General features: G+C 39.6%; 4 protein-coding genes across 4 annotated transcripts; 2 read left to right on the top strand and 2 right to left on the bottom strand.

Annotated features, from left to right (window-relative positions):
- Positions 1–716: 716 nt before the first annotated feature.
- LOC135236456 (olfactory receptor 1-like) lies at positions 717–3,222 on the bottom strand. Its single transcript, XM_064302855.1, has one exon. The coding sequence runs from the start codon at positions 3,008–3,010 to the stop codon at positions 2,081–2,083; it is 930 nt and encodes a 309-aa protein (XP_064158925.1). The 5' UTR covers positions 3,011–3,222; the 3' UTR covers positions 717–2,080.
- A 2,122-nt stretch (positions 3,223–5,344) lies between these two features.
- Positions 5,345–6,905, bottom strand: LOC135236724 (olfactory receptor 8I2-like). The gene has a single exon (XM_064303219.1). It carries the CDS (start codon positions 6,850–6,852, stop codon positions 5,923–5,925), a length of 930 nt encoding a protein of 309 aa, XP_064159289.1. The 5' UTR covers positions 6,853–6,905; the 3' UTR covers positions 5,345–5,922.
- Positions 6,906–9,074: 2,169 nt separating this feature from the next.
- On the top strand, positions 9,075–10,419 carry LOC135236858 (olfactory receptor 4S1-like). Its single transcript, XM_064303441.1, has one exon. The coding sequence runs from the start codon at positions 9,478–9,480 to the stop codon at positions 10,405–10,407; it is 930 nt and encodes a 309-aa protein (XP_064159511.1). The 5' UTR covers positions 9,075–9,477; the 3' UTR covers positions 10,408–10,419.
- Positions 10,420–12,379: 1,960 nt separating this feature from the next.
- Positions 12,380–16,296, top strand: LOC135235741 (olfactory receptor 52J3-like). Its single transcript, XM_064301527.1, has 3 exons — positions 12,380–12,699; positions 14,917–14,970; positions 15,480–16,296. Exons 1-3 carry the CDS (start codon positions 12,380–12,382, stop codon positions 16,294–16,296), a joined length of 1,191 nt encoding a protein of 396 aa, XP_064157597.1.
- The last annotated feature ends 2,518 nt before the right edge of the window (positions 16,297–18,814 follow it).

The raw sequence follows: 18,814 nt of genomic DNA, 5'->3' as shown, positions 1-18,814 counted from the left end.
TGTCAATTGTATATAACAAGAATCTGAATATATATGCTAAAAAATTTAAATAAAATCCTTGATTTACTAAAAATATTTTTGATAAACCTGTTTCAGTCACTCATTTAAATGAGCGCTCTTTGTGGTATATATTAAGTTGCTAGCTACCTAGTTAGCTACTAATGTCAACTATTCAAAGAGCGCTCATTTAAACAAGTGACTGAAACAGGTGCAGCTAAAATATTTTAAGTAAGTCATGGATTTTTTAAAAGCATATATATATATTCAGATTCAGTGATGCAGTGGGTAGCGCTGTTGGTTCACAGAAAGGTCCTGGGTTTGAATCTGGGCCTTTCTGTGTGGGTTTCCTCTGGGTACTCCAGTTACCCTCCCACAGTCCAAAGACATGCAGGTAGGCTCTAAAGTTTCCCATAGGTATGGGTGTGTGAGTGAATGGTGTGTGTACCCAGCAATAGATTGGCGGCCTGTCGAAGGTGTATTCCTGCCTCTCGCCCAATGCACACTGGGATAGGCTCCAGCACCCCCCGCGACCTAAGTCAGCATGAGCAGGTATAGATAATGGATGGATGGATGGATATTCAGATTCTTCTTCTATTCATGTGATGCATTTGCCTCCTGTTGATCACATGTCAATATGTTTAAAAAAAAAAAAAACAATATATGGTGAAATTTTAAAAATAGGAAAATGAATTGTTTTGATTGCAAACCATTTCACTTTTTAATTATTGTACATTTAAAACATGTTGTTAAGATATAATTTGTTTTGGTACCATGTTTGGTATGAGTAACTGATAATAATAAAAATAATACATATAAATGTGTAAACCATAAGGTAATTAAATCTAGAGTGAGACATGCAGAAATACACATACACGCAAACACACATATATTTCAGCTCAAAGAAACAAATATGCGTGAGTTCAATTATTTTTCCTGTATCATTAATTGAATTAAATTAAAGTATCTGTCATATTTTTTAAAGGATTATGGGTAAATATTTCAATGCGTTTTTATATATTATTTCATTTATTATTATTAATTTACTTTGCAATAATGTCATTGTCCATACAAGGCCTTCTTTTTCCGAAACAAGTTGTTTTGTAATGAGTCCGGCAAAGAAGGAGAAATGAGAATTGCAAATGAAAAGTTGGCACATTCTAAAAATATGAATAAATTTTATTAAGGTCCATGGAGTACATAACCATTGAAAAATGTGGTTATCAATCAGGGTGAATTGTTACTTCATTTTTAATGATGTGGAGCAATTTTCAGTTAACCGCTGAACTAATGAACAGAAGTTCTCAGCAGCCGGAGTGACACTGCAGGATAATGGTATAATCGCAAATTATTGGGCTTCGAAGTAGCAGATTCTCAGGCAGGGCAATGTCACTATATCTCTGCGAAAGCTACTTAACCTGCAGCCCTACTACCGCAATGAATATCCATCAGTATGAACGGACGGTAAAATAAAATGTAATATATTAGTTGCCGTGTAATATAAGCTGTGTTAGTTGCGTCATAGGCTATATATCACATTGACAGTCATACATATTTCAAAGTGTGCTTCATTCAAGCTGTGGAAATTTTACAAAATATGAAAATGCACATATTACGTAACTTACAATGCCATAGTAGGGGAGAGAAACATCCACGCACATTTTCTTTAAGCGATGCGTACGGATGGATTTTTATGGAAAACCCTTCCTCAAATCGCACTGCTTGGGCCATGGTAGTGGTTCAAAAGCTTTTAGGACGATTGCTTGTGGTCTGCGGTTGACAGCTGCACGTGCTGGGCAGCTGTGCTGGAGGTAGGCCTAATGCACACAATTCGGGATCTACGTCTTTTCGTTCGGTTCAGCGTCGTCGACCATGTGTCCCTTGTTCTTTCACTAACTAAAACCTAATTCCATAAGTAAAAATACATGCGTGCGATATGCAGTCTACATTTATGATATACGGCGTTTTTAAGGAATAGGATTTTTTACGCAATTCAAACGCCGATATAACTACTCCAAATGTAAAATACGGATTCTAAAAAAAACAAAATTTTCCAAACTGTACAGCAAAGAACACACAATATTTATTTCAGAGTATGTATTTTCCGGCTGCAAATTCTAAAGATCCTCCGGCGGACCTGGTTCAGTCTCAGGCCATAGATTAGGGGATTTAGGAGCGGTGGAACAAGAAGGTACTCCAGGGACATGAAATTGCGGAGAGTGTGCAGACGGCTGGTGGGACCAAAGCGAGCGTACAAGAGGTCAAAAAGAAATGCGACCGAGAAGCAGGTCAATGCGATTAAATGAGGCAAGCAGCTCTGCATGAACTTGCTCCGATCTTTTTTCGATCGCACGGAGACTTTTATGATATTAATATAAGAAATTAAGATCAGCACTACCTGTAAAAAGTGAAAAAACATGAGAAAGAACCCGAATACGTTGTTGATTGTGGTGTCCATACATGACAGCTTTACCACTGCCCAAACTGTGCAATAAAGCTTTTCAATTTTGAAACTACAAAGAGTTAATCTGGCTATCAGGACCACCCCAATAGCAGATTCACTGATGGATAAAAGCCAGCTAAAAATCAGCAATTTCACAACCTTCCGAGGTGTGATGATGGAGTGGTAATTGAGCGGCTTGCATATCGCGACATACCTGTCATAAGCCATCACTGCTAGCGTATTGAACTCGCAGAATATATAGCTGTATATTACAAATATTTGGGCCAGGCAAGCTTCATATGAAATAACACTCAATTCAGATAAAAGGTCCACCAATATTTTTGGATAAAATGCAGAGGTTCCAAATAGGCCATTTACACACAAGTTACACAGAAATATAAGCATGGGCTCATGGAATGTTTTCTCCAAAATAATTGTTGCAATCAAAGTCAGGTTCACTAAAACAGTGAAAAGGTAAACAGGAAGAGTGAGGAAAAAGTATGTGTGTTTGCTTGACATCGTCTCATTCAGTCCTTGTAGAACAAACAGTATTTTAGTTGAATTCTCCATGGTAGTTTCATAGCAGGCGTGAGGTTCCAAGATGTTCTTGCATCAGCTGTTCCAGTGTTCGGCTGCACGTCAAACAGAAAAATATGAACAATGATAAGACTGCCTGTTTGTACAGCTTGCTGATTTCTCACTCAGAAACAATCTAGCTCTCATATTATTTGTTCACAATATTTGCCATTTGAATTAAATACAAAGAAGTATGTACAGCTAGTTTTAAAAATAACATAAGGACCTTCATATATCGTAAAATAATGAAATCATTTCTTGACGTTCAAGCCAAAGGGCTAAAGTCTTCATGTGGTTTGTTTCTACAAAGGAAGCAACACGCAGAAATATTTAATGTCTATGTTCAACGCATCAGGCTTTATATCTAGATTGCGTCAAGGGCCATTGAGAATTACCAGCCAATCACCAGCCTCTACACAGCGGCGTGTGCGGTGGCGTGCACAGACTCTCTAAGGGACAGGGGCAAAACATGGAAAAATGTGGAGCGGCATGCATTAGGTCACACACACATACACACACGCACACACACACACACACCTTAAGCAAGACTGTCTCTCAGTGGCATGTACAGTGATGAGCCATCACTTTATTAAGTACTGAAGTCTGAAGCATGAAACTATCACATCAGGGAGCCATTATTCCTCCATCACTGGACTCACCACAGTGATTTTAATAACGGCCTTTGGTTGCTATGAATGGCTAAACAATCCTATGCTGTTCACATTTACTCACATTATATTTACACCTGATTAATTCTATACTTTGTTTCCTCAATAAAGCATTCTGGCTAATCATCGCACCCACACATTTGTTTTTCCTCATAACTCATTTTCTACTTTACCCATTCAGTAACACATCACATGCATTACTTTAAAGGTAATGTTGTGGGGAAAAAAGTAATAAATTGCACTTCCTACCATCCAGGTGAATGGTTCTTGCTCCTCCCAACCATGGAGTTTCTCCACCCTAGCTCCCCAGTGATGGAACTAACTTTCCATTCCTCTACAAACCGCTCCATCACTGCCCATTTTTTGCCCTGGTCTGAAGACTCATCTCTTCAGACTGAAACTTGATAATCTCTAACATTACTCCTCTGTGGGGTCAATCCCAATCCCAGATCACTGTCTTATATCACTTGTATCCCTGTATCTTGATCTTCTAGCCCGTTTATGTTACACTTGTATTTTCATCTAGCACTTGTGTTGCATTTGTACATCATCTTAATGTTATAGCTCTTTATCATATATCTTCTTCATGCCTCACCAATATTGGGGGGGCGACATAGCTCAGGAGGTAAGACCGATTGTCTGGCAGTCGGAGGGTTGCCAGTTCAAACCCCGCCCTGGGCGTGTCAAAGTGTCCTTGAGCAAGACACCTAACCCCTAACTGCTCTGGCGATGAGCATCATGTAAGCCTATAAATGCAGCCATTTACATTATATAACAAGGTGACCAACAGGAGGCAAATGTGTCAATTGTATATATAACAATAATCTGAATATATTTTCTAAAAAAAATGTTTAAATTTGCTGCTTTGCCAAAATTATTTTATCTGCATCTGTTTCAGTCACTTGTTAAATGAGCACTCTTTGTAATTTATATTACTAGGTGGCGGGGGGTGCTGGAGCCTATCCCAGCATGCATTGGGCGAACAGCAGGAATGCACCCTGGACAGGCCGTCAATCTATCGCAGGGCACACACACCATTCACTCACATGCTCTTACCAATGGGCAGTTTAGTGTCTCCAGTTAGGCTACCTGCATGGCTTTGAGCAGGGGACATAGAAATTGCAAATAAAAAGTTGGCACATTCAAAAAATATGACTAAATTTTATTAAGGTCCATGGCCCATGGACCTTTAAAAAATGTAATATTATTTTTTGAATGTGCCAACTTTTTATTGTTTTTTATTATTTTATTTTTATATTTTACCATGGGGCACATAACCATTCAAAATATGTGGTTATCAATGAGGGTAAATTATTGGACAGTTCCTTCATTTTTAGTGATGTGGAGCAATTTTCACTTAACTGCTGAACTAAGGAACAGAAGTTCTCAGCACCCGTAGTGACACAGCAGGATAATGGTATATTCGCAAATTATTGGGCTTCGAAGTATCTGATTCTCACGGAGGGCAAATGTCATTATATCTCTGGGAAAGCTACGTAACCTGCAAGCCTACTGCCACAATGAATATCCACCAGTAGGCTATGAACTGACGGTAAATTAAAATGTAATATATCAGTTGCCGTGTAATATAAGCTGTGTTAGTTGCGTCATAGGCTATATATTGCTTTGACAGTCATAAATATTGAAATATGAATCCCTTTCAAAGTCTCCTTTATTCAAGCTGTGGAATTTTTCACAAAATATGAAAATGCATATAATAGGCTACGTAATTTACAATGCCATTGGTATATTTGGGAAGAGAAAAATCCACGCACATTTTCTTGAAGCGATGCGTACAGCTAGATTTCTGTGGGAAACACCTCCTCAAATCGCACAGCATGGGCCATGGTAGTGGTTGAACAGCTTTTAGGACGATTGCTTGTGATCGAGGCCGCGGTCCCGTGAGCTCTGCGGCTGTCAGCTGCACGTGCTGGGGGGGCTGTGCCGGCGGTAATGCACACAATTCGTCATCTACGTCTTTTCGTTCGGTTCAGCGTCATCGTCCGTGTGTCCCTTGTTCATTCACCGACTAAATCTTAATTCCATAAGTAAAAATAAATGCGTGCGATACGCAGTCTAGTGTTAGGACAGCGTTTTTTTATTTTTATTTTTTTTTTTAAGGAATATACATTTTTTTACGCAATTCAAACGCCCATAGCTCCAAATGTAAAATTCAATCAATCACGGATTCTAAAAAACCTAACATTTCCAGCTTGGACAGCAAAGTAGACACGATATTTATTTCAGAGCATGCATTTTCTGGCTGCAAATTCTAAAGATCCTCCGGCGGATCTGGTTCAGTCTCAGGCCATAGATTAGGGGATTTAGGAGCGGTGGAACGATGAGGTACTCCAGGGACATGAAATTGCGGAGAGACTGTAGTCGGTTGGTGGGACCAAAGCGAGTGTACATGACATCGAAAGCGATTGCGATTAAGAAGTTGGTCAGTGTGATTAAATGGGGCAAACAGGTCTGCATGAACTTATTACGTTCATCCTGTGATCTCACAGAGGCTTTTATGATATTGACATAAGAAATCAAGATCAGCAATGCTTGTGCAATTTGAAAGAACATGAGAATGAACCCGTATACGTTGTTGATAGTGGTATCCACGCATGACAGCCTTGCCACTGCCCAACCTGTGCAATAAATCTTGTCGATGTTGAATCCACAGAGAGGTAATCTGGCTATCAGGATCACTGCAATAGCCGATTCACTCATGGATAAAAGCCAGGTAAAAATGAGCAATTTCACAATCTTCTGAGGCGTGATGATGGAGTGGTAATTTAGCGGCTTGCATATCGCGACATACCTGTCATAAGCCATTACTGTTAACGTAGTGAACTCGCAGAATACGTAGCTGTATAATGCAAAAACTTGGGCCAGGCAAGCTTCATACGAAATAACACTCAATTCAGATGAAAGGTCCGCCAATATTTTTGGATAAAATGTTGAGGCACCAAATATCCCATTTACACACAAGTTACAGAGAAATATAAGCATGGGCTCATGGAGCGTTTTCTCCAAAATAATTGTTGCAATCAAAGCCAGGTTCACCAAAACAGTGAAAAGGTAAACAGGAAGAGTAATGAAAAAGTATGTTTGTTTGCTTGACATCGTCTCATTCAGTCCTTGTAGAACAAACAGTATTTTAGTTGAATTCTCCATGGTAGTTTTATAGCAGGTGTGAGGTTCCAAGATGTTGTTGCGTTAGCTGTTCCAGTGTTTGCCTGCACGTCAAACAGAAAAATATGAACAATGATAAGACTGCCTGCTTGTACAGCTTGCTGATTTCTCACTCAGAAATAATCTAGCTCTCATATTATTTGTTCACAATATTTGAATTAAATTCAAAGAACTATACAGCAATTTTTCAAAATAACATAAAAACCTTCATTTGGTTTGTTTCTAACTGTACAAAGAAAGCAACATGCAGAAATATTTAATGTCTATGTTCAACCCGTCAGGCTTTATATCTAGATTGTGTCAAGGGCCATTGAGAATTACCAGCCAATCACCAGCCTCTACACAGCGGCGTGCGCGGAGGTGTGCAGACTCTCTTAGGGACAGGGGCAAAACATGAAACTGGCCTGCCTTCTCCATGTGCACCAATGCGGGGCTGGCGGGGGGGGGGGGGGGGGGGCGTGGGAAGGGGGCAGGCATGGATTAGGTCTCTCCCACATGCGCACACACGTGCACGCACACGTGCACGCACACACACACACTCCTTAAGCAAGACTGGCTCTCAGTGGCATGCACAGTGATTAACCATCACTTTATCAAGTACTGAAGGTTGAAGCATGAAACTAACACTTCAGGGGGCCATTATTCCTCCATCATTGGACTCATCACAGTGATTTTAATAACGGCCTTTGGTTGTTCTTAATGGGTAAACAATCCTAAGAATCGTGCTGTTCAGTATTACCCACATTTTAATGCACCTGATTAATTTTATACATTGTTTTTTCTATTAAACATTCTGGCTAATCTTCACACCCTCACGTTTGTTTTTCCTCATATTTCATTTTTTTACTGTATTCATTCAGGAACACATCACATGCATTACTTTAAAGGTAATGTTGTGGGGAAATAAATAAATAAATTGCACATCCTGCTATCCAGGCGAATGGTTCTCTCTCGTCCCGACCATAGCTCCCCAGTGCTGGAACAAACTCCCTGTTTGTGCTTCACAGTGATGAGCGGAAACTCATCTCACCCACCACCAATGTGTAGCATCCACCTGGGTGATGCACGGCAGCCATTTTGCACCAGAACACTCACCACACATTAGTTAAACTTGACGCTCAGAGCACACATTGCGTAATTTTCTTCATCTTTCTATCCTTGTGGGGACATTTGGTTCTCACAAAGATAGTAATACTGGTCCACACACCCACACACACACACACACACACATACACACACATATATTTATGTGATGCATTAGGAGGCAAATGCATCACATAAATATATGAAGAATATGTGTGTATGTATATATATATATATATATATATATATATAATGATTGGTTAATAGGAATGTTGTTCCTTGTTGTATGTTTGTGTTTACATTTGTCTCTGTTCAGTGTGTTTCGTGTTTCCGGTTCGTCATCTGATTGGCCGTTTCTGTCTCCGGTTACTCAGTGCGAAAAAGTCACTGTATTCCACCTACCATTGGAGACTGGCTCTTTGAACCCTACTTATGTTTGGGTAGGGCAAACCTTACTGAAGGTTTCGTTTTACTTTCTTTGTCATGGCTGGAGAACATGGCTGTGGCCTAGAATATAACAGACAGTAATCAAGAAAGGAGCATGCGCCACCTACTGGCCAAGCTAGATTGCATCCGGCGTCATCCCTGCAGCCCCCACACAGTTTTCACAGACTCAACATTGTGAAGATAACAGATAATAAAGTCAGCGCTTGCCAGCTAGCTCTGAGCCATTTTATCTAGTTAGTTATGTATTTGATATATCTGAAACAATCTAGTACAATATAGGTGGTTTTGGTAACGTTATTGATTACTAGCATCAAAGTTTAAATCAGGTGTGTAAAATTTTGAGTAAGAGTGAACAGCATGATTCTTAGGATTGTTTACCCATTCAGAGTAACCAAAGGCCTTAATTAAAATCACTGTGATGAGTCCAATGATGGAGGAATAATGGCCCCCTGAAGTGATAGTTCCATGCTTCAAACTTCAGAACTTAATAAAGTGATGGTTAATCGCTGAACATGCCACTGAGAGCCAGTCTTGCATAAGGAGTGTGTGTGTGTGTGTGTGTGTGTGTGTGTGTGTGTGTGTGTCTTTTTTTTTTTTTTGTTTCATTTTTGCCCCTGTCCCTTAGAGAGTCTGTGCACGCCACTACGTACACCGCTGTGTACAGGCTGGTGATTGGCTGGTAATTCTCGGTGGCCCTTGATGCAGTGTAGATATAAAGCCCGACGCAGTGAACATAGAAATTAAATATTTCTGTGTGTCGCTTTCTTTGTACAGTTATAAACAAACAAGATGAAGACTTCAGTCCTTTTGCTTCAACGTCCACAAGTGATTGAATTATTTTTCCGGTATATTTGTTATTTTGCATGGATTTCAACCATATAGTTCAAATATTAGGAACAAATAATACTAGAGCTTGATTTTTTCTGAGTTAGAAATCTGCAAGCCTTACTGTATATAAACAGGCAATCTGATCATTGTTGACAGTCTTCTTTCTTCTGTTTGTGATGGAGGAAAAACAAACACTGGAAGAGCTGACGCAAGAACATCTCGGAACCTCACACCTGCTATAAAACTACCATGGAGAACTCAACTAAAATACTGTTTGTTCTACAAGGACTGAATGAGACGATGTCAAGCAAACGCACATACTTTGTCGTCACGTTTCTCGCTTACCTTTTTACAATTTCAGTGAACCTGACTTTGATTGCGACAATTATTTTGGAGAAAACGCTCCATGAGCCCATGCTTATATTTCTCTGTAACTTGTGTGTAAATGGGATATTTGGTGCCTCTACATTTTATCCAAAAATATTGGTTGACCTTTCATCTGACTTAAGTGTTATTTCGTATGAAGCTTGCCTGGCCCAAATATTTGTAATATACAGCTACGTATTCTGTGAGTTCACTACGCTAACAGTGATGGCTTATGACAGGTATATCGCGATATGCAAGCCTCTCAATTATCACTCCATCATTACGCCTCGGAAGATTGTGAAATTGCTGCTTTTCACCTGGCTTTTATCTATGAGTGAATCAGCTTTAGCGGTGGCCCTGATAGCCAGATTACCTCTCTGTCGATTCAACATCGACAAGATTTATTGTGCAGCTTGGGCAGTGGTGAAGCTGTCATGTGTGGACACCACTATCAACAACGTATACGGGACAACTCTCATGTTCTTTCACATTTCGCAAGCAGTGCTGATCATGATTTCCTATGTTAATATCATAAAAGTCTCTGTGCGATCACCGGAAGATCGGAGTAAGTTCATGCAGACCTGTTTGCCCCATTTAATCACACTGACCAGCTTTTTGATCGCATTCTTTTTTGACATCTTATACGCTCGCTACGGTCCCACCAGCCGTTTACTGGGTCTTCGTAATTTCATGTCCCTGGAGTACCTTCTTGTTCCACCGCTCCTAAATCCCCTAATCTATGGCCTGAGACTGAACCAGGTCCGCCGGAGAATCTTTAGATTTTGCAGCCAGAAAATACGTGCTCTGAAATGAATATTGTGTCTATTTTCCTGCCTGGAAATAAAAAAATTAAAAATTAAAAAACAATTTGTGATTGATTGAATTTTACATTTGGAGCTGATAAATAGGCATTTGAATTGTCATAAGTTGAGTCGTCTAATTTACTACCTAATTATTTAGTAAGATGGATTCATTTTTCTTGTGATGTGATTTTGTTTGTATACCCTGTATAGCCTACTTTAATTCTCTCGCACACATGCAGGTAGGCCTACTGTAAGTGCCTGGCACACAGTTAGCGTACACAATTTTAGTCTCAGTGTTTGCACAGTGAAACTGCTTCATGGTTAAAAATCACGTCCTTATGTGCACACCTTCCAAGAGCATGGATATTCAACAGATTCCAATGAGGAAATATTTGATAACATATTAGAAACCTATTATAATGAGAAAAAACAGACAAATGGAAGAATCCTTCCCAGTAATTCTTCAAAAGTTCAACACCAGATGTAAATACACAAGTTTCTAGAGGAAAATTATTAATTTTTAAAGCTGAAAATTTAAGACCTCATATGAATTTTGACATCATTGCAAAAAAACAAGAAAACTCCATTAGCAACAAGAAAAAATGATGATCAAATACAGCCTCGTCCCGCATTTCTTTTTTGCGAATGCAACATGTACCACACAAACACGAATCAACCAGTGCAGATGAAATGTCAAATAATGCACAGAACAAATCACTGACACACTTTTAAAAGTAACAGTTTAAACCCCGCACTTTAAGACTAATGCGAAGTACAACAAAACTGCAACATACTATATCACGGAATGGGAATAATTTTGCAAAAAAACACTTTGATTGGATTTGTCCAATTATAGCACACACGCACACACACACACGCAAACACTCATGCACACAAATTTTAGTTGTTTAAATACACTGATGTGATCTGTGTCATAATGAATTCAGTACATCTCTCCCTCCCTTCTTCTTGGAGTATGCTTTTTCATAGCCTACGCATCGTCCATCTCCCCATATCAATTCCACAGACAACGTGCAGCTTTGGTGGTTTGCTGGGACCGCACGCACACAAACCGGTTACATTTCATGCGTTTATCATGTAGACATAAGACATGAAGACATAAAGACATAAAACTTTTATTTGCCATTTGCTCAGGTACAGGTGTACAAGGGCACTGGAATTCTTGTGTGGATCTTCCAGTCAAGTATGTAGGTGTTCTATTGAGCATATTCAAAGTCTCAGTTTCATAAAAAAACATGAAAATATGTCAATGGCATTATCTGCCAAATAGATGTGATCTCTGCAGAGTTCTAAGCCTATCATTTCCTCCTGGGTTCCAGTGACCCTTCATCCCAGGTGTTAAAAGGTGTGTTGCTTTTCACAGATCAGGGCCGAGACCAGGAGCTCACACGGAGAGCAAGTGAAAAAAACTCAAACTCTGAGCGTGCTTGCGGTCTCTGCCTCGAACAGTGGACAGCAGCACACCTTTCAGCACCTGGGCTGATTAGTTAATGCAATCCAGGTGCGTGTGCTCTCTCCACCAGCCATCACAGCCGAGACCAATCTGCTTCTCCGGTGGACCCAATGCCATACATATACAGTGGCCCCAAAAAGTATTTGGACATTTAAGCCACGCTTAAACATGTATGGATTTCATTGAATTAGATAACAAAATTTAAAACCAAGTAGCATTTATGTTAAAGACAGAAACCTTAAGCACACCTTTCAAGCAAAACTTTTCACAAAAAGATGTTTGTTAGGTTTTAAATTATAAAACAATAGATATACTGTTCCAAATTAAGACAAAAAAGTATTTGGACACTCAAACCCATACTGATTGTGAAACTTAGTGGAACATGTCCGTGGTTAATTTGATGATGAACTACACCTGTGGTTGGAGCACCTGTGTGAAATTAAGGATAATTGACTCATTTACCCACTATAAATGATCTTGGAGCAGTTGTTTAAAAGTGATTGCAAAAATGGCTAAGAAAAGTGAAGTAAGTTCTGAGAAAAGGTCTAACATCATTTGTTGGCATAAAGAAGGCAACTCTATTCGACAGATCAGCAAAAAACTTAATCTCCCATCTTCCACAGTTGGGTATATTGTAAAAAAATTCAAAGATGAAGGACCTGTGAATGAGAACAGAGAGCGCAGAGGCAGACCCAGAAAGACCACCAGCAAATTGGACAGGATAATTGTAGGTAGCATCAAGAAACAGCAGCAAGGATTGCCTCAGACATCAACAAGAATCACCAGATACAACTCACAGACTATTCGAAACAGGATCAGTGAGCATGGGTACAGAGGGAGAGTAACGCGGTGAAAACCATTAATTAGCCTAAAGAATAGGAAAGCCAGGTAAAATTCGCAAAAGATCATGCGCACAAAGACGGCAGCTTTTGGAGAACCGTCTTATTTTCTGATGAGTCCAAATTTAACCTCCATGGATCTGATGGCAGAGCGTTTTGTGTGGAGAAAGCCAGGAGGAGAATTCCAACCGGACTGCACTGAAGGTACTGTAAAGCATGGAGGTGGAAATGTGGAAGTCTGCGGCTGTTTTTCTGACAGCGGTGTTGGTGAGCTCGTGTGCATTGATGGAATCATGAACTCGGAAGTATACAGATGCATTTTGAATGCAAACTTACTGAAATCAGCAAAGAAATTATTCAAATTATTCAAACGACAGAAGGGGATAGCAGGATAACGATCCAAAACATACCAGCCGCCTGTTGAAAGAATACTTTGCCAAAAAGAAAATTTCAGTCTTAGAATGGCCCTCCCAGAGCCCTGACCTAAACCCTATAGCATCTATTGGATGCAATAGAGAAGAAAATGTCAGGCCATCGATGCACTCGTGTAGATCAATTGAAAGCTTTTGCAACCACGCACACGTGCACGCACACACACACTCCTTAAGCTAGACTGGCTCTCAGTGGCATGCACAGTGATTAACCATCACTTTATCAAGTACTGAAGGTTGAAGCATGAAACTAACACTTCAGGGGGCCATTATTCCTCCATCATTGGACTCATCACAGTGATTTTAATAACGGCCTTTGGTTGCTCTTAATGGGTAAACAATCCTAAGAATCGTGCTGTTCAGTATTACCCACATTTTAATGCACCTGATTAATTTTATACATTGTTTTCTCTATTAAACATTCTGGCTAATCTTCACACCCTCACGTTTGTTTTTCCTCATATTTCATTTTTTTACTGTACTCATTCAGGAACACATCACATGCATTACTTTAAAGGTAATGTTGTGGGGAAATAAATAAATAAATTGCACATCCTGCTATCCAGGCAAATGGTTCTCTCTCGTCCCGACCATAGCTCCCCAGTGCTGGAACAAACTCCCTGTTTGTGCTTCACAGTGATGAGCGGAAACTCATCTCACCCACCACCAATGTGTAGCATCCACCTGGGTGATGCACGGCAGCCATTTTGCACCAGAACACTCACCACACATTAGCTAAACTTGACGCTCAGAGCACACATTGCGTAATTTTCTTCATCTTTCTATCCTTGTGGGGACATTTGGTTCTCACAAAGATAGTAATACTGGTCCACACACCCACACACACACACACACACACACACACACATACACACACATATATTTATGTGATGCATTAGGAGGCAAATGCATCACATAAATATATGAAGAATATGTGTGTATATATATATATATATATATAATGATTGGTTAATAGGAATGTTGTTCCCTGTTGTATGTTTGTGTTTACATTTGTCTCTGTTCAGTGTGTTTCGTGTTTCCGGTTCGCCATCTGATTGGCCGTTTCTGTCTCTGGTTACTCAGTGCGAAAAAGTCACTGTATTCCACCTACCATTGGAGACTGGCTCTTTGAACCCTACTTATGTTTGGGTAGGGCAAACCTTACTGAAGGTTTCGTTTTACTTTCTTTGTCATGGCTGGAGAACATGGCTGTGGCCTAGAATATAACAGACAGTAATCAAGAAAGGAGCATGCGCCACCTACTGGCCAAGCTAGATTGCATCCGGCGTCATCCCTGCAGCCCCCACACAGTTTTCACAGACTCAACATTGTGAAGATAACAGATAATAAAGTCAGCGCTTGCCAGCTAGCTCTGAGCCATTTTATCTAGTTAGTTATGTATTTGATATATCTGAAACAATCTAGTACAATATAGGTGGTTTTGGTAACGTTATTGATTACTAGCATCAAAGTTTAAATCAGGTGTGTAAAATTTTGAGTAAGAGTGAACAGCATGATTCTTAGGATTGTTTACCCATTCAGAGTAACCAAAGGCCTTAATTAAAATCACTGTGATGAGTCCAATGATGGAGGAATAATGGCCCCCTGAAGTGATAGTTCCATGCTTCAAACTTCAGAACTTAATAAAGTGATGGTTAATCGCTGAACATGCCACTGAGAGCCAGTCTTGCATAAGGAGTGTGTGTGTGTGTGTGTCTGACATCTAATGTATGCTTTTTTTTTTTTTCTTTTTCATTTTTGCCCCTGTCCCTTAGAGAGTCTGTGCACGCCACTACGTACACCGCTGTGTACAGGCTGGTGATTGGCTGGTAATTCTCGGTGGCCCTTGATGCAGTGTAGATATAAAGCCCGACGCAGTGAACATAGAAATTAAATATTTCTGTGTGTCGCTTTCTTTGTACAGTTATAAACAAACAAGATGAAGACTTCAGTCCTTTTGCTTCAACGTCCACAAGTGATTGAATTATTTTTCCGGTATATTTGTTATTTTGCATGGATTTCAACCATATAGTTCAAATATTAGGAACAAATAATACTAGAGCTTGATTTTTTCTGAGTTAGAAATCTGCAAGCCTTACTGTATATAAACAGGCAATCTGATCATTGTTGACAGTCTTCTTTCTTCTGTTTGTGATGGAGGAAAAACAAACACTGGAAGAGCTGACGCAAGAACATCTCGGAACCTCACACCTGCTATAAAACTACCATGGAGAACTCAACTAAAATACTGTTTGTTCTACAAGGACTGAATGAGACGATGTCAAGCAAACGCACATACTTTGTCGTCACGTTTCTCGCTTACCTTTTACAATTTCAGTGAACCTGACTTTGATTGCACAATTATTTTGGAGAAAACGCTCCATGAGCCCATGCTTATATTTCTTTGTAACTTGTGTGTAAATGGGATATTTGGTGCCTCTACATTTTATCCAAAAATATTGGTTGACCTTTCATCTGACTTAAGTGTTATTTCGTATGAAGCTTGCCTGGCCCAAATATTTGTAATATACAGCTACGTATTCTGTGAGTTCACTACGCTAACAGTGATGGCTTATGACAGGTATATCGCGATATGCAAGCCTCTCAATTATCACTCCATCATTACGCCTCGGAAGATTGTGAAATTGCTGCTTTTCACCTGGCTTTTATCTATGAGTGAATCAGCTTTAGCGGTGGCCCTGATAGCCAGATTACCTCTCTGTCGATTCAACATCGACAAGATTTATTGTGCAGCTTGGGCAGTGGTGAAGCTGTCATGTGTGGACACCACTATCAACAACGTATACGGGACAACTCTCATGTTCTTTCACATTTCGCAAGCAGTGCTGATCATGATTTCCTATGTTAATATCATAAAAGTCTCTGTGCGATCACCGGAAGATCGGAGTAAGTTCATGCAGACCTGTTTGCCCCATTTAATCACACTGACCAGCTTTTTGATCGCATTCTTTTTTGACATCTTATACGCTCGCTACGGTCCCACCAGCCGTTTACTGGGTCTTCGTAATTTCATGTCCCTGGAGTACCTTCTTGTTCCACCGCTCCTAAATCCCCTAATCTATGGCCTGAGACTGAACCAGGTTCGCCGGAGAATCTTTAGATTTTGCAGCCAGAAAATACGTGCTCTGAAATGAATATTGTGTCTATTTTCCTGCCTGGAAATAAAAAAATTAAAAATAAAAAAACTATTTGTGATTGATTGAATTTTACATTTGGAGCTGATAAATAGGCATTTGAATTGTCATAAGTTGAGTCGTCTAATTTACTACCTAATTATTTAGTAAGATGGATTCATTTTTCTTGTGATGTGATTTTGTTTGTATACCCTGTATAGCCTACTTTAATTCTCTCGCACACATGCAGGTAGGCCTACTGTAAGTGCCTGGCACACAGTTAGCGTACACAATTTTAGTCTCAGTGTTTGCAGAGTGAAACTGCTTCATGGTTAAAAATCACGTCCTTATGTGCACACCTTCCAAGAGCATGGATATTCAACAGATTCCAATGAGGAAATATTTGATAACATATTAGAAACCTATTATAATGAGAAAAAACAGACAAATGGAAGAATCCTTCCCAGTAATTCTTCAAAAGTTCAACACCAGATGTAAATACACAAGTTTCTAGAGGAAAATTATTAATTTTTAAAGCTGAAAATTTAAGACCTCATATGAATTTTGACATCATTGCAAAAAAACAAGAAAACTCCATTAGCAACAAGAAAAAATGATGATCAAATACAGCCTCGTCCCGCATTTCTTTTTTGCGAATGCAACATGTACCACACAAACACGAATCAACCAGTGCAGATGAAATGTCAAATAATGCACAGAACAAATCACTGACACGCTTTTAAAAGTAACAGTTTAAACCCCGCACTTTAAGACTAATGCGAAGTACAACAAAACTGCAACATACTATATCACGGAATGGGAATAATTTTGCAAAAAAACACTTTGATTGGATTTGTCCAATTATAGCACACACGCACACACACACACGCAAACACTCATGCACACAAATTTTAGTTGTTTAAATACACTGATGTGATCTGTGTCATAATGAATTCAGTACATCTCTCCCTCCCTTCTTCTTGGAGTATGCTTTTTCATAGCCTACGCATCGTCCATCTCCCCATATCAATTCCACAGACAACGTGCAGCTTTGGTGGTTTGCTGGGACCGCACGCACACAAACCGGTTACATTTCATGCGTTTATCATGTAGACATAAGACATGAAGACATAAAGACATAAAACTTTTATTTGCCATTTGCTCAGGTACAGGTGTACAAGGGCACTGGAATTCTTGTGTGGATCTTCCAGTCAAGTATGTAGTTGTTCTATTGAGCATATTCAAAGTCTCAGTTTCATAAAAAAACATGAAAATATGTCAATGGCATTATCTGCCAAATAGATGTGATCTCTGCAGAGTTCTAAGCCTATCATTTCTTCCTGGGTTCCATTGACTCTTCATCCCAGGTGTTAAAAGGTGTGTTGCTTTTCACAGATCAGGGCCGAGACCAGGAGCTCACACGGAGAGCAAGTGAAAAAAACTCAAACTCTGAGCGTGCTTGCGGTCTCTGCCTCGAACAGTGGACAGCAGCACACCTTTCAGCACCTGGGCTGATTAGTTAATGCAATCCAGGTGCGTGTGCTCTCTCCACCAGCCATCACAGCCGAGACCAATCTGCTTCTCCGGTGGACCCAATGCCATACATATACAGTGGCCCCAAAAAGTATTTGGACATTTAAGCCACGCTTAAACATGTATGGATTTCATTGAATTAGATAACAAAATTTAAAACCAAGTAGCATTTATGTTAAAGACAGATACCTTAAGCACACCTTTCAAGCAAAACTTTTCACAAAAAGATGTTTGTTAGGTTTTAAATTATAAAACAATAGATATACTGTTCCAAATTAAGACAAAAAAGTATTTGGACACTCAAACCCATACTGATTGTGAAACTTAGTGGAACATGCCCATGGTTAATTTGATGATGAACTACACCTGTGGTTGGAGCACCTCTGTGAAATTAAGGATAATTGACTCATTTACCCACTATAAATGACCTTGGAGCAGTTGTTTAAAAGTGATTGCAAAAATGTCTAAGAAAAGTGAAGTAAGTTCTGAGAAAAGGTCTAACATCATTTGTTGGCACAAAGAAGGCAACTCTATTCGACAGATCAGCAAAAAACTTAATCTCCCATCTTCCACAGTTGGGTATATTGTAAAGAAATTCAAAGATGAAGGACTTGTGAATGAGAACAGAGAGCGCAGAGGCAGACCCAGAAAGACCACCAGCAAATTGGACAGGATAATTGTAGGTAGCATCAAGAAAAACAGGTGAGAAACAGCAGCAAGGATTGCCTCAGACATCAACAAGAATCACCAGATACAACTCACAGACTATTCAAAACAGGATCAGTGAGCATGGGTACAGAGGGAGAGTAACGCGGTGAAAACCATTAATTAGCCTAAAGAATAGGAAAGCCAGGTAAAATTCGCAAAAGAACATTTTTTTTTGCGCACAAAGACGGCAGCTTTTGGAGAACCGTCTTATTTTCTGATGAGTCCAAATTTAACCTCCATGGATCTGATGGCAGAGCATTTTGTGTGGAGAAAGCCAGGAGAAGAATTCCAACCGGAC

The sequence above is a fragment of the Anguilla rostrata genome, chromosome 12 (genome assembly GCF_018555375.3).
Source record: "Anguilla rostrata isolate EN2019 chromosome 12, ASM1855537v3, whole genome shotgun sequence".
Taxonomy (NCBI): domain Eukaryota; kingdom Metazoa; phylum Chordata; class Actinopteri; order Anguilliformes; family Anguillidae; genus Anguilla; species Anguilla rostrata.
This window is presented reverse-complemented; position numbering and strand designations above follow the sequence as displayed.

Excerpts from the sequence above, each read along its gene's own strand:
- LOC135236456 (XM_064302855.1), bottom strand. The coding sequence starts at position 3,010 with ATGGAGAATTCAACTAAAATACTGTTTGTTCTACAAGGACTGAATGAG.
- LOC135235741 (XM_064301527.1), top strand. The coding sequence starts at position 12,380 with ATGGCTAAGAAAAGTGAAGTAAGTTCTGAGAAAAGGTCTAACATCATT. Across the intron at positions 12,700-14,916 it reads AACAGGATCAGTGAGCATGG|AGAGTCTGTGCACGCCACTA; the intron begins GTACAGAGGGAG and ends CCTGTCCCTTAG. Across the intron at positions 14,971-15,479 it reads TACAGGCTGGTGATTGGCTG|TGAACCTGACTTTGATTGCA; the intron begins GTAATTCTCGGT and ends TTACAATTTCAG.
- LOC135236724 (XM_064303219.1), bottom strand. The coding sequence starts at position 6,852 with ATGGAGAATTCAACTAAAATACTGTTTGTTCTACAAGGACTGAATGAG.
- LOC135236858 (XM_064303441.1), top strand. The coding sequence starts at position 9,478 with ATGGAGAACTCAACTAAAATACTGTTTGTTCTACAAGGACTGAATGAG.